This window comes from Seriola dumerili, unplaced genomic scaffold, assembly GCF_002260705.1.
Source record: "Seriola dumerili isolate Sdu_G_001 unplaced genomic scaffold, Sdu_1.0 BDQW01000105.1, whole genome shotgun sequence".
NCBI lineage: Eukaryota > Metazoa > Chordata > Actinopteri > Carangiformes > Carangidae > Seriola > Seriola dumerili.
This window is the reverse complement of record NW_019174360.1, coordinates 1,686,630-1,710,566: the sequence shown is the minus strand read 5'-3', so window position 1 is coordinate 1,710,566 and position 23,937 is coordinate 1,686,630. Positions and strand designations below refer to the sequence as shown.

General features: G+C 40.5%; 2 protein-coding genes across 2 annotated transcripts; one reads left to right on the top strand and one right to left on the bottom strand.

The window, feature by feature from the left end:
* Positions 1-4,130: 4,130 nt before the first annotated feature.
* Positions 4,131-10,456, bottom strand: LOC111222742 (ly6/PLAUR domain-containing protein 6-like). The gene is made up of 5 exons (XM_022746576.1): positions 10,404-10,456; positions 5,485-5,644; positions 5,247-5,345; positions 4,779-4,906; positions 4,131-4,618 (listed from the first exon to the last, which is right to left on the bottom strand). Exons 2-5 carry the CDS (start codon positions 5,603-5,605, stop codon positions 4,445-4,447), a joined length of 522 nt encoding a protein of 173 aa, XP_022602297.1. The 5' UTR covers positions 5,606-5,644; positions 10,404-10,456; the 3' UTR covers positions 4,131-4,444.
* Positions 10,457-11,701: 1,245 nt separating this feature from the next.
* On the top strand, positions 11,702-23,937 carry pspc1 (paraspeckle component 1). Its single transcript, XM_022746622.1, has 10 exons — positions 11,702-12,202; positions 12,760-12,909; positions 13,035-13,186; positions 13,432-13,527; positions 13,657-13,853; positions 14,390-14,474; positions 14,671-14,776; positions 18,771-18,828; positions 22,587-22,723; positions 23,128-23,937. The coding sequence occupies exons 1-10, from the start codon at positions 11,816-11,818 to the stop codon at positions 23,380-23,382; spliced, it is 1,623 nt and encodes a 540-aa protein (XP_022602343.1). The 5' UTR covers positions 11,702-11,815; the 3' UTR covers positions 23,383-23,937.

Genomic DNA, 23,937 nt, shown 5'->3' with positions numbered 1-23,937 from the left:
TATTTGTCACCATCTAGTGGTTGATTGGATGTACTGCAAGTGAAATGACTACCTTGAACTTGACAAATGCTCTCGAGAAACTAGAGACTTGTTTCACCTGTGATAGCAAATGATGACATAAGAGATGTCACAATCATCATCTTAGTTTGAATTTTCTTTTAATTCAGTTTTTGGAAAGTCGAATTGAAATGTGTGGGCAATTTACAGTGTTCAATTGAGCTGCATGTTTTGGGAATGTGGGAGGAAACCGGAGCACCCGGGGAAAACCCAACGTCAGCACGGAGAGAACATGCAAACTCTTCACAGGGCTGATAAACGCTCAGCCTTCTTCCTGTGAGGCCACAAAGAGCCACCGTGCTGCCTTAGCTCTTAAAAAGGATGTGTTATTTTAACTACATCATTACAAAAGTCTTTTTAGGACAAATCAGACTCTGATTTAATGTTTAGTACTAGTCGATAGGTAGTACTTAAACAAAAGACCTTTGTAATGATATAGTTTTTTTTTTTTTTTCTTTTTCAAACACATCCTTTTAAAGAGTTTGTATTAATCTTGAAAAATTATCCATTGATTATTATTTTTGATTAATTTTTCAAGATTAATTCAAAGTAAGAAAGAAAGAAAAAGGGGGGAAAGATTGAGATTGGACACAGGATCATGGAGTGTTCTAGTCGTCCTGTGAGCCATTGATGCAGGAGGTGAAGGGCCTCCTCAGAGTCTTGGCCATGAAGGAGAACATCCTGATGATGGCGGGTCGCTTCCTGGTGTTTGGAGGCGGAGAGTCGACGACCTCAAGGTGAGACGCTGGTATGTCACTTGCTGTACAGGCAGGAGTAACTCTGTGGAAACACCTCCTCACTTTCTTCATGAAGCTGCTGGTTTCTCCTGAAGACTTCTGCAGCTGCGCTTTTAAAGTCCTCACCACAGCGTCCTCAAAAGTCACGTCATTGGACACCATGGCAGCCTGCAGCAGCCTCGCAGATCCAAACTCCCGACAAAGCTTCTTATAAACGGAGATGTGGATATTTCCAACGTTCTTTGGGAGAGTGAAACCTGATTTTCCTCCAATCCTGTCTCTCAGGCCTGCCAACACCATGTCAATATCCACCTCGAATATCGATGTCCTGGTGGAGGCAGCAATGTGCTCCACCAGCTTCGAAACAAACACAATGAAAAAGGTATTCTCTCGCTGTGATTCAGCAATGTCGTCCTCGTAACTGAAGACCTGAACCTCCGTCACCTCGTCTGGACAGCAACCCTTTGAGAAGTTACTGTCCAGACATCCTTTGTTGTCAAGTGACTCAAGCAGGTCTAAGTTCTTGCTGTCGGATATGATGTTGACTGGTTCTGCAGTGGTGTCCTTTTCTTTGAAGGCCTGAATCTCCGTCACTTCGTCTGGACAGCAACCCTTTGAGTTGTTACTGTCCATGCACTCTTGGTTGTCAAGTGACTCAAGCAGATCTAAGTTCTTGTTGTCAGATATGATGTTGACTGGTTCTGCAGTGGTGTCCTTTTCTTTGAAGGCCTGAATCTCCGTCACTTCGTCTGGACAGCAACCCTTTGAGTTGTTACTGTCCATGCACTCTTGGTTGTCAGTTGTCGCGTCCACTTCTTTGGTGCTTTTCAGTATATGTCCGACAAGGTAAACCATATCCAGAGTGGGAGAGTCGCATGTTTGTGGCTCAGTTGGTTGCTCCTCTGGCTCTGGTGCGAAAGAAGATGGCTTGCTGATTTGACTCAGGGTCTTGTTCACCTTCCTCTTCACCTCTGCTACGATTAACTCCAGCAGTTGGTCAGCTTGAGGCCACTGATGATTGACTCCTAGTGCCTCAACAAAGCTGAGATGAAGAGAATCCCCAATGCTGGCTTGGATATCTTCCTCAGTCACACGGCAATAATTCCTGTTTGTCACAAAGAGAACAGTTAGTCCACTGATCCACTTTGGGTAGTGGTGTTTTTAATTTCCCCCTCATCTATCACCCTTTTTTCAGAACCTTGGCTCGTTATTTTAAAGAATCACACGAATCAACACCGGTAGCTCATGACTGATACAAAAATCTGATGGAGAATATTGTAAGAGGCAGGGTTCTGGACTTTTCTGGAAAGCGTTAGGAAGCTTTTGTCTTACCTATTGCTAAAAGTGTCTTTGGAGCTGCAGGCCTCGTCCAGGGAACTCTGAAGCTTTAACCAGTCAAGAACCTGAGGTGCCACAACTTGCAGGACCAAGACACTGGTTTCCTCTACAAGCTCATGACACATGTTGTACAGCAGAAAGATGACGTTTGTATCTATGTTTCCAGCTGCCAAAATCATCCATTGTCTGGAAGAAAAGAGTAGAAGGTGGTTGAGCAAAACAAAACCTTAAACCAACGTATACTGTATATACATACATACTGTAAATTTCTGCTGCTGACTTTGAACTTGCGACTTACTCATTTGTGATGTTACACAGAAATGAGATCAAGATTGGTTTGTAGATCTCAGGTGTAAACATGGGAACGTCCAAATCGCTGCATCGCAGGTCTCCCAGTTCATCTGATGAAGGCTAAAAAGAAGAACAATCAGGTTTTAGCAGCCAGGCATCAACAAATCAGTTGTCATTGTGATGGAGAGGGCCAAATTAATTCTGCAGACTGTCAGGTTTCAGACTGTTCAGACAAAACAGGTAGAAATCTGAAACCTGAATCTCTTTTTTAATTTTAAATAACATCACTACTGACAGACGTAAAAATGTAATTGGAGTTTTTCATAAAAAAAAAAAAGAAGGTAAAATGATGGGAAATTAAAACTTTTCTCCCACAGTGTGTGACTCCAGCCTAGATGTTCTTACCTTCTCATACACATCGTGTAATGATTCCTCCATTGTAGCACAGTCCTGCACTTGCTCCATAACTCTTATGTTCTCAAAAACTTTTTAATTGTTTTCTACGTGGCAATCTCAGTGAAGGTCTGTGTAGATCTGCTCACTCTGTGTCTGCTCAGGTGAGAAAGCGAGTGTAGAATAGAATTCATCATTATGAGCAGTGACGACGTCACAATCACACCTGGAATTTCAAAGGCACCATGGAACGCGCGAGCGCACGTGCATGCGCGCCGGGCACGCACGCACGTTGCTCGTTCCTGCGATTTGTCAGACGTCGCCGACACATTGGGCCGGGAAAGCCCGTCCTGAAAACTGCGGGTGTTCTGGATAAAAAAAGCACCATAACATTTACATTTCTCAACAGATTTCAAAAAGTCGTTTTCATATTAAATGATTTATGGTCTATATGGAGTAAAAAATTAAATTTTTATCTCCAGTTAATTATAATCACGATATTTAAGGCTGTTTTCCATAAGGAGGAGTGTGTATAAATATTATGTTTACATGAAGTGAATTAGCTACAGTACTATGGAAAATGATTCACTGTCATAAAGAATTATTAAAACTCACGTGGCTTATCTATACAATTTAATGTGGGCTACATTAAATGTACAGAAAGTTTGTTTACATTGTGGAAATGGCTTCTCCTGTCCACCTCCCCACTGTTGAGCTTTTATTTAGCATTTTAAAATACTAAAGAAAAAGAGGAACTAGTAGAAGTAGTACTAATTGACAAAAATGTGACGTAATAATGAGACCTGTTGCACATTAACAGTCACTTGTGTTAAATTATTTATACTACATATACTAATTACTACAACTAATCTGATATTATTCTACTACTAAAATATAATATACTCATACTACACCAGTGCTATAAAAATATAGAAAGCAGACTGACTGACTTATTTCATTTATTTTATATTATTATAAGATAAAAACTTTTTATTCCACGTAAAGTTTTACCACAAAGTTCACGTTACCACATCCAATCAGAAATGTTAATACATTTCTGATCATTTTTTAATAATTTAATTAAAATATTATTTGCGCTATGAGCTAATAGGACAAGGTGCAAACTGGTCTCTTGGCAACACATTTAAATGATTTACTGCCTCATTTGACATGCATGTAAACTGCACTATGACAGGCAGTAATTCTAGTTTGTACACACCCCTATTATGTACAAAAAACAAGGAGATAATTGATTTTATTATATGAATTTAATATTAACAAAACTTAGTATAAATAATATATAATACACACTGATATGGTTAAACAACAACATGGTCATTTTTAATACTGTTACAACTTGAACGTAGTATAATAAATTATCAAAAAAGCTTTAAAGAATTGTAAAAAAATTGTCTTAGAGGGAAACCTAAGGGAATACGTTGCAGTAGTGAAAGATCTGGACACAAGTTCTCAGTTTTTTATTAGTTTAAACCTCAAACTGTGACAGGTAACTGCATTTCTGTGACTCAGAACTTCCTGGCCAGGTTCCCGAAACATCCAGATGCAGTTCACTTAATCAATTTGAGCAGGATACAATAAACACAAATGACAGGTTCTTTAAAATGATATCATGAGGTTAACATGATGCTGATGCTGATGATGATGATGATGTAGCTCAGCGCTGCAGGATGAAGCCCCCTGCTCGAGCTGACCAGGGGAGAAGTGGGGGTAAAAACTGCGCTGCTCTCGTTCCTCGGCACTAGCACGTTACAGATGTTCCCCTCGCAGCAGGACGAGCACACCTGGCCGATGACATTTAAATGTTGAGAAAATGTCCTGATTGTATGTCGATATCAACTTACTAACATCAAATAAAACACGTAATAAAAGTGTTAAAAAATGAGACCTTTAACAAATTGTAAAGAATTTGTTGCTGCAGTTTAATCCAGAGGTTCCACATACCCGTCCATTACCGGTGATGTAGGCACAGCCAGTAAACAGACAGTCCTCCAGGGTCGCACATCGCTTGGTCACAGACACACTGTCTCCATGGTTATCCATCATGTGGAGTGTGTGGCAGTATCTGGTATCTGCAGGACATAGCACGCCTTAATTTTCTGCATTATTTTGAATTAAATTTAAATTAAATTCCTCATCTGATAATCAATAATCTGATGAGATTGATCCATACCAGTTCAAAAACAGCACTGAATGTAAGATACACCCTAAGAAGACCACAAGGAATTCCATCTTGCGTTCAGTGTTTACGTTTAATCAACACAATCAGGTGTTAAGGAAAAGCTTCCACACATTCGCTCGTTATTGGAACCGCAGTAACAAATGGGAGAGAAATCAAAGCTCAGTCTTGCTGCACACACACACACACACACACACACACACACACAAGCAGTTGAGTAGAAGCTGACGAACCTTTCGGACAGTACACATCCGGAGCCCAGCGGTTACACTCATAGTTATCTTCAGCTTGTTGACATGTGAAGCACTTGAAGGCACCGGGATGAGGCGTCGCTGCGGAGGACAGACAGACACACTTCCGTCAACGCGAGACAATGATATTCACGGCCTCATTATATTATTCTATTTCTAAGCAATCTTCATCGAACTTTATTCTTTTGAACCCTTCTGATTCTTCTTCTCATGCTCGTACTTGAGGGATGCAGCAGGATGATGTCCTTCATGGTGAAGTCCCGTGACTGGACGGGTTTCAGCCAATCAGCGATGTTCGTCATCAGCAGGAGCCAGGCCACCGCTGGCCAGCCCTCCATCATGAGCCTCAAAAATCTTCATGCACTTTGGCCTGTTGGACGCTGGGGGGGGGGGACGACGACGACAAGGGGATATCATCAAAATGCAAAAGAGCCTCACAATTTCATTCACTTGCAATTATCTACACGGCAAAATGCACATCTGCTCTGGATCTCTCTGATGAATGAAAATCATTACAGGAAGAGTACAAGAAAATGCCATTAATCCAGTGAATAGAACATGAAAACAAGAGGCTTTGAGAAAGGAGTGGGATGTTAAAGCCTACTAATGGAAGGAATCAGTCTATAAAAGTGATCAGCTGTGAGCTTGCGTCGTTATTTAAGCTTTATCGCTCATCCGTCCCTGGATTTGAATAATTGCGCAACAAAAGGCCTGGAGGACGTAACATTGTCACTTCTGCCATAAACATGAGTTATGTTTCAATTACAAGTCCCTCTTTCCCCCATGGGAATTCAACCTTTTAGTCCCTGCCTGCCAAATGGTTTTTGTTTTTTCTGTTATGCAATGGGTCATCCATTATAGGCAAGTCAGCATTATTCTGACCACAACAGCAAGTCTGCCCAGAGAGGAACCGTCCCCCTCTGGACCTTCTTAGAAAAAGAGGGGGCTTTCCTGTCGTCGTGACATTATAGGATAATCCACTTTCTTTTTTAAAATGATAAAAGCTCACTTTTCCTATGGATTCTGGTGCATGTTTCCACTATTATTTCCATCACTTCAAGTGTGAGTGACAAGTTATTTTCCTCGACGACGTCTTAACGTTTGCAGTTGAGCTTCCTGTTACAGTCCAGGCCGAACACTCTCTAACAAACGCTCCTCCGGGATTCACCGAGATGTCAGTCAATGCATTAAACACCAGATGACCTGGTTTTTGGCCGCGAATTGAGATCAGTAGAGTTGTCTAAGATCAGCTTTGAGTTCAGATGCCTTTCACTCTATTTTATCCCCAGGCATTGTGCAGGGCTGTGTGGTTGTAAATGCTTGTTTTCTTTGCATTATACATGCCCCAATAAAACTGATCCATGTCTTTGCTGCAAACACAGTAAACATACTGTACTGTACATTCAGCAGCAAGAGCCGAGCATACACTTATCCTTTGTATCAAAGACACTGATTTATACATTTGTTTTAATAAAATAAGTGAATGCAATCCCATGTAACCTATAGACACTATACTATGAAGAAATTTATATTGATTACCTCTACTGTTTACATGCATTTTCTAGACGAAAGTATTGATTTATTTGAGAAAATAAACATCAATTGAAGCCCTAATTAGATCCAACTCAACCGAGAACATGAAGCACAGTGTATTAGTTATTATTAGCATTAAATTAATTAAATCCTCCTCGTTGCCCCCTCCCTTGCAACAGTTGAGTTGATACAGTATTATTTGGAGGGATTGGGTGAAGTCTTTCAGTCCATTGGCGCGCATTCATTAAGCTCCTCAGAGCACTGGTGCTACTGTATGCTTCCTAATGATATGCTGTACGCTGAAAGGACAACTTGAGATTAGCTCTCTAACTTTGAACTGTGTGATGGATGCCCGGCCTCGCCTGGAGCAAAAATCTTGAGTCTGAGAGCATGAGGGCAGGAGTGCGGGGATTAGGTACAATAGCTCCCTGTTACAACTGGAGAGGGATGGAGGTGGAGAGGGTTTATTATCACTCTGGGTTCAATCAGCACCAACCGGCTCCTTCAGGTCCCAGCTGAAAGGCCACACAGGGCTGAAAGAATCTGAAGGAGAGCAGGTTTTAAATCTGTCTCCCATGACAACGCAGCTTGTGAGTGTAAAAGCTGGGGGGCTGAAATGTGCAGCTCCTCAGTCGCAATGATTATCATGAGTCACTATCTGGACTTTTCCTGTTTTATTTTGAAATCACTTTCCCTGTGTGTCCTGTTGGTTGTGTTGCTTCCTGCTCTTTGGTGCGTTTCCCGCCTTTATGATTCACCCGCTGCACCCTCATATGTGTTCCCTTCACTCCTCGTCAGTTCGTCACGTTCTTGCGGTTTGCTTTAACCTTTAGTCTATGTCTCAGTATTTTTCCAGTGTTTTTCTCCCCTGTTTAAATGTGTTTTGCCGGACTTTGCCGAAGACTGTAAGTTCCAGATTTTCCTGTGTCAGTCTCCTGGTTTTTGGTTTTCTTTGGACCCCTGCCCTTTGTGGACTCAGCTTCTGCCTTCCTGTGGTTTTTGGAAAGTCTTAGTTTATAAAGTGACTTCCCTTCACTTATCAGCCCGCCTGTGTGTCTGCATTTGGATCCTCCATCCTGTTTCCCTGCAAAGTACTCCCCTAAAAAAATAAAAAAAAGGTGTTTTTACTATAATTTTGTTCTGCGTTTTCTTATCCAGAAGCGTTTTTTAAAAACACACAGAATTACATTTAAAATGCTATTTGACTCATGACCCTTGCTTGTGGCCTCTTCATACCAGAGATAAGGTGGGCTTATCTGCTGGATCCCATGCCATGAATCAGTCATCAGAAGTTCAGAGGTTGACTTTTGTTTTACACAAATATATTTTACGTAATCCCGAAGGGTAGTGGAACATAACTCATGTCAATGCCATTTACTTCACACCCGCCGTGCCTCCCTCCCTCGAGTGCTGTCAGAGATATCATATATTTATGGCTGAAAGACGCACACGACCCAAGACGTTGTAAATATTACAGATAAAGTCATCTCTATCCAAACCATAATGCAACTGATGGTTATTCTTTTGCAGAAACTATTTAAAGCTCTGTATTTTCCTCTTCTCGTGTGTTTTATTTTGAAGTGTTTGATCCATAAGAAGATTTATTTGTGGTTTTAAGAACTGAAAATCATCTCAGTGTAGTTTTACATCTCCTCTCTCAGGCTTCTCTCTGGAGCTGTAGTGACAACAGGTCGGTGAGCCAATCAGAAGAGAGGAGGCTCTGACTCTTCTCTTCTGATTGGCTGACTGTTTTCTCAGTGATGGAATAAAAATATAGCAGATTTCAGGTAAAACACTAAGAGAAACGAAATCCAGGTGGGTCCAGGTGGGCAGGGGTTGGTCCATGGCTGAGAGCGGTGACTGCTTTGTTGTGACGTCACAAAGTTACAGGAAGTCCTGACTGCTCGATTTAAGGCTCAGTTTCTGAATACAGGCTGTGTGCATTTCTCTGTGGACTGAGGCTTTGATACTTTCACAGTATTAATATAGAACCTAGACCTGATCTATAATCACACTACACATGGACACAGACTGTTAGACTTGTGGGACTTTTAAATGTGCAGAAACAACATAAAGGCAGTTGTAGGAGAATTCGAGGAACACATGACGGCAGGTTTACCGATGGACCAGATACAGAAAAATCACATACTGTCCGGCAGTTTTAAAAGAGGCTTTCCACAAAGCTAAAGTTGAATGTTCAGAATCATGAAGTGATCTAATAATAAAGCCACTAGCACTCACACACATTCATGCTGATGTAGATGGTAACCTAACGAGTCAAATGTGAACAGTTTAATTGCTCAGATGAAGTATAATGGCTCCATGTTGGTCATGCGTGTCTAAAGAATACTCTATCCAGATTTAGGCCACCAGGGTTGCCTTTGAAGAGCAGCCGATATCCAGCAGCTCGGTTCTATTGACCAGACACATATGGCAGGGGCTCCACTTCTGTCATACAACTGCTTTTTGTTTTCGACCCTGCACCGAGGTCAGAGATTCATGACTGCACCTACAGAGAGTTACAGTGGATAGTGTTGATGAATTGTGGAGTAAAAAAGCTGTTGGTTGAACCACTGGTGTAGCGTGTATTGCATCTTAAAAGCAGCCCTGTGGTTAAAGTGTTAACTAGCCAAGTTCAGATCCCCCCAACCCCCCCACCACCACCACCATCATACACACAAACACAGGGTCTCCTCCCCAAGCAAACATGACTGTAAGGTTTGATGAGGTCCGGCTGATTTCTCTTGAAAACAGTGTTAAACATGGATAAACACACATTTATGTCATAAAAAAAATTACTGGCTAAAGTGCAAAACTCGTATTAATTGACATGCAGTATTTATGAAAACCAACTAATGTGACTGATGTACTTAAGTTAAAATATGCAGCAAAATATACTTGAAGTATCAAAAGCGTTAATTTTGCAACACGATGGATCCTAAAATTATTATTTATTACATGATTGGATAGTTATCCAATTATTTAAAGCAGCATTTTGATGTTGCAGCTGGTGGAAGTGCAACTCATACTTTTATCGTATTCCACAAACTGCACAGTCACATCTTAAGCACATTCAATACACAGTGTAAATATGTAACTCCCTTCTCGTAAACAAATGTGTAGATAAAGCAGGCTGCACGTGAATAATTAATTAGCAGTGCGCTTTTACGTGTGATTAAAGACTCGCGCTGCGCTTCAAATCTCAGCTACTACACAATAATTAAAACACCTTAAATAATTAAAACGTATATATATATATATATAGGACAAACCCAGCGGTAAAAAAACACTTGCTGCAATATTGTAGGTTACCAAAAGGTGTTAGAGTAATAGGTGTTCTCACTCTGATGTGTGTTTACATGACGATTATTAGGCTAAACTAACCTGTACTTCTTTTTTTTTTTAATTTTTATTAACCTACACCTTAATTAACATATTTAAAACGCACATTCACAACTACTAATGTGGCTCACACATTCAATCATATTTTAATCTTAAATCTTAGCGCTGTTATTGGTTAATTATTCTCATGCATTACATGTAAAAAGTTAATTACAATTAAAACTGGCCTGAACACTCTTTATACGACTTTATAATGCAACTTACTGGGCTGTGTTTCCTCGATGAACAGTCACATCCTCAGCGTCCGCAGATGAAAATCACAAACTATAGTGAGCTGCTGCGGGGAGGAGGGGGCTGCTGCGTCACAGTGGCGTCATTAATAAACGTCTGGTCACATTTTCTGCACGTTTTGTGGGTAATAAGGAAGGAACGGTTCATGTCATGTCAGTTTTATAGCGAACTTATCATTAAAATATAATGTAGGAATGTAACTTCAAGTATCGCACTAGGTTCTTGTGCTTTAATTGAGAGTTTCCATTTCATGCTTGTTTACATTTCCAGTTAACTCAGAAGCAAATACACATTTCACTTTTACATTTATCTAAATGTTACTTTGCAGGTTCAGAAAAGATATGATGCATCATTCCTGCATCTGTACAACCAAAACACCTTCATAAATACCATAGATCAGTGGTGCTCAGATATGTAAATTTAATACTAAAGGGCTTTTCTCAGGATCAAAAGAGATCAAAGCAAATCTTCTCATTACTATAGGCCTAATTAGCAAAGCTTTACATACCCTACAACCATTCCCTTATTCATATTCCTTGAGTAAAATACAAAGTATGTTGCCAAAGATGAACTCATCAGTGACAAACAGCAGTCCTATGACCTGTAATGTGATCCCTGACAGGAAAGCGAGCAACACTATAACAGCCCATCAGACTCTTGTCAAACAGAGGAATTTCACTACGCACAGATGTGCTACATAATGTGGACAGATGGCTGCTCCGTCATGGAAAACTTTTAGCAGCACCTCAGAAACATGCATACTGCTCAAATGACAAAAACTGAGAGCAATAGGCTCATGCAGTGAAATAAGGGACGAAGGGGCAGTAACAGGTCCTGGGCAGGTTGGAGGCTTTCAAGTATATGCTGAGTTATGGGGAATTTATTATCTATTTTCATTGTTTTACAGCTATTACCTTTGTAAAGGAGAAGTAAAGAGAGTGGGGGAAGTGTGTTGGGTTCAGCTTCTCAAGTATATGAGAATATGCTGTTTTTCTGGATTAAATATTACTGTAAATGAAATAACTGACATTTTCTAAACAAAACAATGAATCTATTTATAAAGAAAATAATTGGGAGATTAATCATTCATGAAAAATTATTATTAGTTAAATCAAATGTATTTATTTATTTATTTTCATGCCAATCTAATGTTCCACACTCCCGCCCGGTAGGTGGCGGTAATGCGCCTGAAAGCTGGTTGCCAACCGCCAAATAAATAAAGGAAGAAGAAGAAGAAGACGGCTCCGGATCCATATGGTGAGCTGCGTGCCGCCCACCGCCATCTTTGGAACAAGGGAGGTGTGCGCCATCAACAGCGGGCCACCGACCTCTTTCACAAAGTTTGTTTAATTTATATATCTCTGTACAAACTGCTTCGCTCGAGTATGGCTAACCGGAACATGCAACAAACGAACATGCAAAGCAGCAACTCTCCTCAACCGGCAAAACGCGGGGCCGACTCCCCGGCCGTTGAGCAGCCACCGTCGAACAAAGACAGCCCAGCGCCGCCGCAGCAGCAGCAGCAGTCCCCCGCGGCCGAACAGGCGGAAGAAGACGGTGAAGGTAGTGGAGAAGGCCCGGCAGAAATGACCCTGGATATAACCAGCTTTCGGAAGCCAGGTGAGAAGACGTTCACCCAGCGGTGTCGTCTGTTTGTCGGGAGTCTACCAACGGATATCCCCGAGGAGGAGTTTACAAACATGTTCGCTAAATACGGAAAAGTTAACGAGGTGTTTATCAACAGAGACCGGGGCTTCGGCTTCGTTCGCTTGGTATGTACAAAATTTAGCATTTTGGCTTTAAACTGAGCCTTTGTACCGAAGTTTATTTAAGTTTTATTTTTATTTTTTTAAAGTAAATGTGTAGTATGTGTGCCGAAATTTCGTGGCTAAGAGGAACTAGCTGCCAGCTTTGTTTAGCTAACATTAGCTCACGTGCTTGTTGACTCTACACCCCAGTTATATTTGATTATCTTACATTAACAGTCAGTAACATGTTATTCTGCTTTACTAGTTTTATTTTTACATTTTACAGAGTAGTTTAACTAATGACCCATATCTGACAAGTGCTGTGTTAGAAGTATGTGTATTGAAATGAGTGATTTCCTCTCTGCTGTGAATTGCATTGTACTGTACTTGCTTATACAGCATATAACAAATGTCATACTATCGTGATTTTTATTTACATTCATGTTGTAATAGTTGTGCAATGTATTGTACACTTCTAGACTGCCAAATTGCTTTACTTTACTTCTGCAGATTGCCCTAATGTACCATGCTGGTGTGTCACTATCCCTTTATTTTTTATTTTTTTGTCCCTTGTCTTCCAGGAAACCCGGACGCTGGCAGAGATTGCCAAAGCTGAGCTGGATGGGACGATTTTGAATAATCGACCGATCAGGATCCGCTTTGCTACACATGGTGCTGCGCTCACAGTCCGCAACCTGCTGCCTGCAGTAACAAATGAACTGCTGGAACAGGTAGAGTGGACAAGGGGCTTCAAGTTGACGCCCAGATGAAATGGGATGTTTGTCAATTCGACTTCCTGTGTCTGCTGATTTCTGTGGAGTGATATTTTAATCTGAAAACCACCCTGTACCCTCAGGCGTTTTCTCAGTTTGGGCCGGTGGAACGGGCTATTGTTGTGACGGATGACCGTGGTCGCCCCACTGGGAGAGGCATTGTAGAGTTCGCAAACAAAGCAGCTGCACGTAAAGCCCTGGAGCGCTGCACCGAGGGAGCGCTGCTGCTGACCACGTAAGTGTGGGAATGAAGTGGTTTCGGAGGGGAGAATGTGCTGGGATTTAATGAGCGGATGGAGTTATGCGTTTATTATACTTATGACGCAGCAACTACCTTCAAAGTTGCCACAAGAAACAAGTGTTAGAATATCTGTTAAACAGCTGTCGCAGATGAAGAGGTCAAAGAGAGACGGTGTGAAAAATGCTAACTGTCAGAGGAAATGATTCTAACATAGTGTTGTCCCCCCCCTCTTTCTTTAGCACTCCTTGTCCTGCCATTGTGGAGCCCTCAGAGCACTTTGATGATGAAGATGGCCTTCCTGAAAAACTGCTGCAGAAGACTCCGAGGTTCCACAAGTAAGTAAAGAGGTGATTTGAAGTCGACATATAATGCATGGGTATGAAACTGTCTTATTTAGTTGACACTGTGTTTTTAAGTGGCTGGAACTGTAGTTAAGTTTCGTACTGATCTTTCTTTCCCCAAAGGGAACGAGAGCAGCCACCACGTTTTGCCCAGCCGGGGACATTTGAGTTTGAATATTCGTCTCGCTGGAAAGCTCTTGACGAGATGGAGAAGCAGCAGAGAGAGCAGGTGGACAGGAACATTAAAGAAGCCAAAGAGAAACTGGAGGCTGAGCTGGAGTCGGCCAAACACGAACATCAGCTCATGTTAATGAGACATGGTAGGAACGGGTTATTCGTGTCCTCCCATGAGTTGCGAGTGGTAGTGTGTGTGTTTGTTTACTCTTTGAACTGTTTGCCTTTGTATGAGAGAAGATTGTATATAGGCTTCTGTTGTGACATTAGTGTGCTTGATATCTTGCACTGGCACAAACTATGCTTCTCCATAGAGATTCTGAAGTGATTTTGCTGCAGCTCACTACAGCATAGAGATTGATTTAAACTATAGGATTCAACCTGCTGATTGTCATAATGTCTCTGAAACTCTTGTGTGGTCATGAAGTTTTTATCTTTATCCTTTATCCTCATCCACTTTGTGCCAGAGACCAAGTCTAGCACTGTAAATAGAAATTTTCACAGTAAAATCAGAATGGAAACAGGATGCAGATTGTGATTAAGACCGTGGATTGTGATTCTACTCAGAAAGATTGTGTTGGCCAGATCGTCCACCCCTATTTGATCCTCATCAATATTCATATATACTTTCTTCCTTTCCTTTCTTTCTGCCAGTCCTCCTCACTTATGTTGTCCTTTCCAGATCTAATGAGACGTCAGGAGGAGCTGAGGAGACTGGAGGAGCTTCGTAACCAGGAGCTGCAGAGACGAAAGCAGATAGAGATGAGGTGTGTTTTCTTTCTTTGAACAAACCATTGGGACACAATTAGACAGTCCATCTACTACTGCTTTTCTATTGTTAGACACAAACAAATTATTTTTTAAGCTTTAAATAGTTTTGTCATGAAGTTGTTGCATTAGAGATGCACACATACATTCTTATTTGACTAATTTCTTTGTTTTGGTTTTTCTCTCCGTCTGCAGGCATGAGGAGGAGAGGAGGAGGAGAGAGGAGGAGATGATGAGGCACAGAGAACAGGAGGACCTGAGACGCCAGCCAGATGGCTTCAAACCAAACTACCTGGACAATGTGAGTACGGCTGGAAGGCACACATGCTGTCAAACACACTGAGGCTTGCCCAGTTACATTTTCGCTTCTGATACACAAACACAAACACAACCTTTTGTCTTGGCTGGCCATCGCATCAGCAAACGTATTTCCCTTTAATTCATACTAAGAAATCAGAAGAAGAAAGTAGAAATACATCATGTCATAAACATATTTCCCTTGATGTACCATAATATTACAGTAAATGTACCTCAACAGCTTGTAAATATACATACTGCATCAGTATCTGCTGCAGGTTACTGCATTGGTATTACAGGAGTTGTATAGTTTTATTTCTTTTTCCAGCAGTGTAAAGATTTCAGTCAGGACAGACTTGTTTTTATTTGAGATCAGTAGATCTTTTAAAATACTCTTTCTTCAAGAATGACCTGCAGAACATATTTTGATTAAATATTAAGATGTCTCAGGTTGTTCAGTGACAAGCCCTTTGTTCACTTTTGATTCCTCTGCATTTGACCAGCGCCTGGACTGAACTCCGCTGCTGTGCAGGGGTTTCTGATTTCCTCATAGTTTTATAGCAGCTGTCAATAATTTATTTTCCATCTTATTCTTTATTTGTAATGACTTCTTCTGTATTTTGATAGTTGCCATTGTAGCCATGTCGCTTCAATACTGTGGTCATTATGTTAAACTACGCAAGTCAGGACCAACACCCACACCAAACACAGCGTCACGTTGTTTAAATTGTATAGTTTTTTATTTTCTATTATTAATTTTTTACTGTTTGAAGATTAAGAGTAATATAGATACTAAACAAACCATAAGAACAACACTAAACCTTTAATTAACTATTTTCTTTTTGTTAACCTTTTCTTTCACGCTTTCCAAACGGCACGAGTCCATTTAGTTTTTGGACACAATATAATGTGTGACAATAGCCTTTCATCAAACATCACCTCTCTGATGTTTAAAGTGTTGAATGTAGTTGTTAAATCAACCTCTCTGAGATGCTCAGAGTAAATCTGACTATTGGAAGCTGCAGTACAGTCGTTACGACTGAGCGGCCGTTGCATCGCTTTATATTATATTGTGCAGGTGTTGTTTTTCACCTCCTGGACAGAAAACATAAATAAAGCTCATTGCCAAGGTGAATATCCGGGGAAGAATACATCGTTTGCATCTGTGAATAGCAGGTTATTCAGGACTCAACAGTCTGATGTGAAATTTTCTTCTTCTCTGTTCTATAAGTGTTTTTTCTTCTGTAAGTTGTGACGTAACCGTGCACTTTCTAACACTTTACTTTAGTTCAGTGGTTCTCAACCTTTTTCTGGCACGCCCCCATTCAAGCTGAAAAAGTTCATGCCCCTCCCACCCCACAGTTTCTATAAATCCCATAGCATCAGCAAACGCGTTTGTTTATTAGTCGCATCATTCAACTTAAGTTTCACTCCAGATTTTTCCCTTGGTCGTCCACATCCTGCAGTTTGAGAACCACTGCTTTAGCTCCTGTAAGTTAGAGGGGTGTGTACTCATTATTGATTTCCTAGATGAACCTCAACACAAAAATCTACAGATGTATAGTGTAGATTAATTGCATTGCCAGCTGGATTTATGATTTTGATTATAAATGGAGATGATTTAAAAGACAGTAGCATTGTTGAATATATGAACAGAAACAGTCCAAAAGATTTTCATAAATAAAGGAAATAAAATCAGTGGAGCTTGATGAGAGTAGAATGTATAGTCTTGCTGTCCCACTGTAAATATATACAGTAGATATATTATATTTCAGCGGGAAACACTATAACACAGTTAAACTTTGACATAGCTGCAGTTCTTTAAAAGCAACTAGGATGTTTGTAAAAAGTAAAGAGAAGAAAAGGATGTTCGCAAGTGAAAATTCATGTTGATTAGATTTGCAGTGATTTAAAAACATTACCATCAAGCGCCATTATATTAAGTTTGAGTGAAGTTCAGTCAGTGTGAATGTCTGTTGGTGTGATACTCTGTTGTTGTTTTCTGTTATAACTTTTCTCTTCAAACCCTTTGCTCCGTTTAGAGGTCCCTGTTGGAGTCGGCATCTTTTACACGCACATAACGAATGCACGCACTCGCAGCCGACTGTCCTCACATCAACTGTTAATCAGTCTTATTGATGAAGACGTGCAGGTTTTTAGTAGAAAACACGAGTGAGGGATGTTTTCATGTGTGTTGTGTGCGTCTTATAGCTGGTGTGGATTGATACTGTTTTAGAAAACGAGTGGACTAACATGTATCACACTCAACACACAATCAACACAATACGCACATAAGTGATGCACAACATTAGACGTTGGGTGTTAGAGACTCCTACACGTTGCTGTTTTCACATTTGAGTGCTAACGTTCTCTTCCTGGTGTTGTTCTACTTTGTACTTTTTATATATATTTTTTTTGTTGTGAGGATCATTGTTCAAGACTGACGTGTTCCAGACTATAAATCCTACTGCTGCTGCCACTTAGTGGTCAGAATTAGCTGCAGCTCAGACATCAGTGTTGGGATCACAAACAGACGCCAAGCTTTTAATCCCTCGTGTTAGTGCAAGAATGATACAGGGTTTTCACATTTAGTTCATTTACTCTGTTGCCACAACATTAGTACCTTTTTTATTATATTTATAACATATTGGCCAATTAACAGGTAAGTACATAAAGAATATAAAAGCTGAGGATTACAGTATTTGTTATTTTCCAATTTCCTAATGATCTGGTACTTGTGAGACAAATTCTAGTATCGCTGTAGCTGTAGATGCATTATGTGGGCACAGTAAATTCAACTTGCAAACTGTGATACTTGGTTATTATAATATGATCTTGATGGGATTAGATTGTGAACATGTACGCACTATTGATAACATTTTAATTTAGTTAAGTCTTAGGTCACTGATGTCCAGCTGGTTTCACTGAGTTGGATCAAGCTTTAGATGTTTCATTAGAAACAAAAAAACTTTAATCCAAAAAGCAGATTCCTTCCAGGTCAGTGAAATCTATAATTGCTGAATTTTATTCACCTTCTGTGTTTGCAGGATTATGTGTGTATGTCTAACTGAGAGAGAGTGAGGCAGAGAGGGGACTGTGTGTCAGTAGTATTATGGATATAAGTCAGTATATGTGTGTGAATGAAATGTATCTACAATTGTGTTATTATGAGAGGATGTGGAAAAATTTATGAGTGAATGAACAGATTGTGGAGAGCCTCCATTTTTGTGTGTTTGGGGCCGTGACACACCAAGCTGATGTCCGCAAAGGTCCACACCCCTCCCCCAGGAGATTTGTGACAGTATGGACTGGACATACTACACGTGCGCACAAAAAAACAAAACAAACTAGATGCTTGTGTTTATATATGTGTGTGTGTGTGCTGTATTCCCCATCCTTGGTTTTGTCCTCAATTAGCGTTCACACACATATTTCCCTTTTTGTTTTTCTTGTGCTCATGTGCGTATGCAGACCCCCAAACCTTGACGAGACACGTTAATTTCTGAGTTGACTTGGTGTGTCGGGGCCTGTGTGTGTGATGTGGATGAATGCAGTAATTAAGATTGTGACATAATTTTTAAGTTGGGTTGGGTCTAGCTGACAAAATAAAAGCTTTAAACTCAACTCTTTAAGAATGTACATGTATAATTTACACGTAATAATGGCTCTTTCTATAGATGTGCAAACCTCTCTCAGCTGATTTGACATGTTGTAGACACATTAGTTTTGCACTTCACCAGTAAATTAACAGAAGAGAAAATATTGCTCCCTTGCCAGAAGTTTTAAACATAGAGGAAAGTGCACATTGATCTAACAACATTAATATTTGTCATCATTGATAAAGTGAATGAACAGCCACGGATAATGCACCTGGCTGTGGTCAGTTTTGTGTAGAAGATGAATACTTTGACAGTGTGAGTGTTGTCCTGTGGGCTACCCGCTGAAGACTTGTACTTTAGCAGAGTTTTGTTCTGAAGGCTCTTCTTCACTTCTTCCAGAGGGAACAGGAAATGAGAGTGGGTGAGCTGGGCCCTCGTGGAGCCATTAATATGGGAGGTATGGGCATGACTGTGTAAGGACTGGTTGATGCAAAAACCAGATGAAGTGATGATAAGTGAATTATGACTGCCTTAATGTCATTTTACATTACTATTATTTGTCCTGCATCACAAGTGAGTCCTTACAACTAGATGTGTTTTCGGCCGGAGTGAGTTCTGTGACGGCCTTTCTGGTGTAAAATGGACTCACTTGGGATGCAGCGCAAAGGCGATGCAAACATACTATACCACATGACAACATAATGTCTGAACTAACAGAATATAGTGTACTTGAACGGGGTTGTTTTTTGTCGGGGTGGGGTTTCATAGTTTGAGAAATAGTTGGTCCCCGAGCTCTCATCCTGAGTCGTATGCAGAAATACTTTTCATTTGCAGGAACCAGCTGAAGATGTTCGACTGTTAATCACGATTTAAACGTCATATTTTTTTTATTCAGCTGGGAACAATTAGTAAAGTGTCTGTTCACTTTTATTAGGATTAGAAACTGATCTGCAGGCGCAGGATGAGGGGCCGGGGACCGAGGTTTAAGTCTGTGATACTATGAATGAGAACAGATTGTCGGAGGTTCACGGTGGCTCTTCACCACACACGGAGTAACCTAGGATTGCACATCACCTTTTATAAACAAAACCGCAGTGCCTCCATTTGTATTGACTTTTTAGCACGACCTTTGACCCAGTTGACGACGATATGATTTGAAGTGTGAGATTTCGTGGGTAATTTACTCGGAAGTCTTTCATCTTAGCTGCAGTTTTGACTGTTCTACCATGTTACTGTGTGAGTGTGTATGTGCATGCACATCTGTGATACAGATCGAAAATCGAAATTGTGAAACTCTACAGTAAATATGAAGCTGGTTAGCATAGCATAAAGACTGGCTAGCTTTTCTCTTTCTAGAGGCAACAATATTTGCCTAGCAACAGCTTTTTAAAGCTCAATATTACAGATGATATATTCTTTAGGACAGGATGTTAAACTTTGATGCTGGATTGACCCAATTGGTTTGATGCTATCAAGGATAGAAAACAGCTTCATCGTTCAATAGCAAGAGTGTAAAAATAAAACTAAAATTTGCACTGTAATGTGAATAGTAATTTTCTTTTTGTTAAAATAGATTTGATAAAATTGGTATCAAAAAGTGTCGTTAAGAATCGGTGTCGAAGTGATGCGGTTGGTTCTTGAAGTGTGAGTAATTTTCTCAGACATATTTTAAGTCTATATTTGTCAGTACTCAGGATCACTCTTGCCGCTCGGCAGCCATCTTGGCAGCCATCTTGGCAGCGCCCTCGGGCAGTTAATTTGGGCTAACAAGAAAAGGCTTCTACATCTAAATGAATAAGGAGCCATATCTNGTATATTTGTCAGTACTCAGGATCACTCTCGCCGCTCGGCAGCCATCTTGGCAGCGCCCTCGGGCAGTTAATTTGGGCTAACAAGAAAAGGCCTCTACATCTAAATGAATGAGGAGCCATATCTTCACTTTCAATGGTCACCGGGACATAAAAATAGCATGTATAGAACCATAAGTCAAGTTTACCTTGTTTACTGTGCAATTTTATACATTTCCCGGTTCTGCAGACGGTTTCAGGGAGGGGCGGGGCGTGTCCTATAACCGCCATCTTGGCGTTACGGGCTATCCTACTCAGGAATCTCTTAAGTGGCTCCTCTCTCCTTTATATTGCCTCTGGTAATGTAAGAAGGCGTAACCATTGCATGAAATAATATATGAATTCATTGCAATGTGTGTGTTTTTTTACGTTTTTTTTTTTAAGTTGCTTTTGATCCAGAGCCACTTGTGCGTATCTGTCATGTTGCCGCCCATTTCTCAGTGCTCCTGTTGTTGCGTTTCCTCGGTTGGATTCAGTTTCCAAACGGCCTTTTCAATAAGTCCCATCTTCATGAAGCTGCTCATTAAACTGTATCGCCGTTTGTATTCTGTAATTTGTGACGCTGTTAAATTGTAGTTTGTTATATTGAGAGGCGTTTCTAATATTGAAGTCACCCTTATTGATATGAATTATAAAGGCAAGCGCTCTTCGAGGGTGCGGTTTACATCAGTCGTCATGTTGCGTTACGAGTCTCGTGTGTAAAGTCTCTGCTAAAAGACTCTGAACATCAGACTCTGACGAAAACTGTTTGCAATGCTCCAGACCAGTTTTTACAAACACCTGGTCTTCAGTGTTGTGGGATACTGGTGATAATGTCCTAAGAATGCAAAAATGTCTCGACTCAAATATTTATAATGATCCATTTAATCAGTATCCAGTGAAGTAGTAGCAGTAGTGGAGCTATTCTGTAGCAGGGTTTGCGTTTGATTGGAACTGATCTTGTGATGTCTGTTATTTTAAAATAAATAAATTGTCCAATGTTGTTTTCCAACAACTCCATCTCCATATTCTCTGAAATTAAGGTGACGTGCAATCCAAGGGTTCGTTAGTAAAAAATATACGGCCGGTGCCACTTGGCCTCAAATTTAATCAATGAAAGTGAGAACCTCTCGTTCTGCTTAATACACAATCTGCTGTCTCTGTCTATTGTCTTTCATATTTCATGTGTAACATATTTCAGCACCTGTTAACTATTTTAAATTAACGTTGGTTTTTGGTTGTGAACGTCACGTATTTGTAGATTAACCAACAGAGCGTTGCTTCATCTTTTATTTATTTATTATTTATTTTTAAGTTCAACTTAAAGAGCTGAGCATGCAGTTAAGGTGCATTTTGAATGAATAATGTTTAAATACCAATAATAAATGGGGATGCACCGATCTGACTTATAGGTATCTGCTAATACCAAGTAATGATCTGATTCCGATGTTTTTGTTGAACATTTAAAATCTATATAACTGATTCACTGCATGGAGAACACGCTGGGATCACTCTTATACATGAGGCTATTCCTGTAACACAACTTATTTAACTTTAGGTGCGATCTTCCCAAACAGTCGTTTCTTTTTCTGTTGAAGTCTGTTAAATTATGTTGCTAAAATGCATCAACCTAAATCCAATTATTAGCCATACTAGCAGTGTTCCTACAGAGGTGGGAATGTCGGCTTGTCGGTGTCACAGATGGATCCTTATGACTTTGGCCGTACCCCGATAAAACCGTCTCGCCTCCTTGAGGATGAATTATAAAAGTTTTGCTTTGGTTTATGGCCAACTTCCTGCAAAGCTATTGACATTCCCTTTACCCTCCGCTGTTCTCTGTGTTCAATGCCAATTAGCAAATGTTAGCATGCTAACACGCTAACCTGGTGAACACATATAACATATACCCGCTAACATCAGCATGTTAGCATTATCTTTGTGAGCGTGTTAGCACCACTGTGTCTCACAGAGCTGCTGCATGGCTGTACACTCTTTAGTCTTGAGTTTTGATATTATGAAAGTTATTTTTCAGTGTTGGAATATATTTTCTGAGCTGTTTATCTTTATTGAGTTTCATCCGTGCAATGTTTTTAAAACACTTCTGATGTAACAGTAAATGGAAACCACTACCCACATAAAAATGAGTTATTATAAGGTTATTACGAGCAGAACGACAAACTGTATTCAGTGTGAATCTGTCGCATCTTGTTGAAACCGATCCAGTGCATCCCTCATCGTTTTAGCTCTTGACTAAAAGCCAACGTTAACTTTTATTTCTAAGTCAATGAGAATAGCGCTAGCGTTCAGCTACCACAGTTCTTACTGGGCGTTGAGTTCATCACATGGGACTACCGAATGACCAACCAATGCTCCGTTGTTTTGCGTGTAGATGGCTATAACCAGGCCAATGCGGGGCCCACTGGTAACCAGGGTCAAATGATGGGCATGAGTGGAAGGGGAGGAGCCATTGGCCCAGAGGGAACTGCAAATATGGGCACACCATTGATGCCAGAGAATGGAGCCATGGTAACGTATCTGGACGTTATCTTCGAGATCCAAGCCGTCTTTTGTCAAATATATTGGTAGAATATTTCCTAAAGCAGCAAATGGCACAAAATGTCTAGAACGTAGACGAATGTTTAGAACGTAGACGTAACCGTAGAAGCTTTGTACTGAAGCAGAAGCCAAAAAATTATTGAACAACTTGAAAATTGACCTTAAATCACTAATAGACGTATTTCTCTCTCTTTCTTTGTCTGCTCGGTTCACTTCTCTCCCATTTACTCTCGGATGGCGACACTTGGATCAACCCTGACTGATGAACTTTGATAACCCCATCGCTTTGTATTCATGCTCATGCTTATAATACAATCTCACGCCACCCCACCACCCTTTTGTCTTTTTTTAACGATGACTGCATGATACCACAGCGAAACGATAGATACCCGCAGGGTGGATCAATGGGGGGCCGGCCAGAAGTTGAGTCCCCAAAACAACAACAACAGCAGCAGCAGCAGCCACAACAACAACAACAACAACAACAACAACAGCAGCAACAACAACAACAGCAGCAGCAGCAGCAGCCGCCATTGGGGCCCCAAGTTGGACCAGCCCAAGGATTCGGCAGGGGGAGTCCAGTAGGGGGCGTCTTTGATGGGCCAAATAACAAGCGGCGCAGATACTAATTTCTTAAATGTTCTCATGGATCTTTGTTACTGTCCCCTGCCCAATTTTTGTTTTTGTTTTTTTGTTTTGTTTCTACATTGACGTAGTTGTTGACCTACTACACTCCCTGTCAGTTTTGTGTTTTCCACTGTGGGGCACTTATTTTGTGATTGATAAAATTGACGGTTATCTACACTGTTTATTTAAGCACACGTCTCTCCTCTGTTTTCAGAATAAAACTTTTTTGTGGGCACAAATAAGTTTCATAGCATGTGAAGAAAGGCCTTTTTACACTTTATTAAGCTGCTTCAGGGGAGAGTTAAACTGAAGGAAAGATTGGGCATTGGTCAGTCAGTCTGGGAAATGTTCATGGCAGTAAATCATCTTAATATCTACACTGTCATACGATGCCTTAGTTCATAGATTTTGTTCTTGTTGCATTTTGATTTGTGGTCCTCCCTTTAAACATACTCTTACTCTCGGCTGATGTAGATGTTGAATCACACAGTGAGTGAAAGTTGCAGCTTCAGTGCATCCTGTATTTGATGGCGACGAGAAATAAAACATTTGTAGGA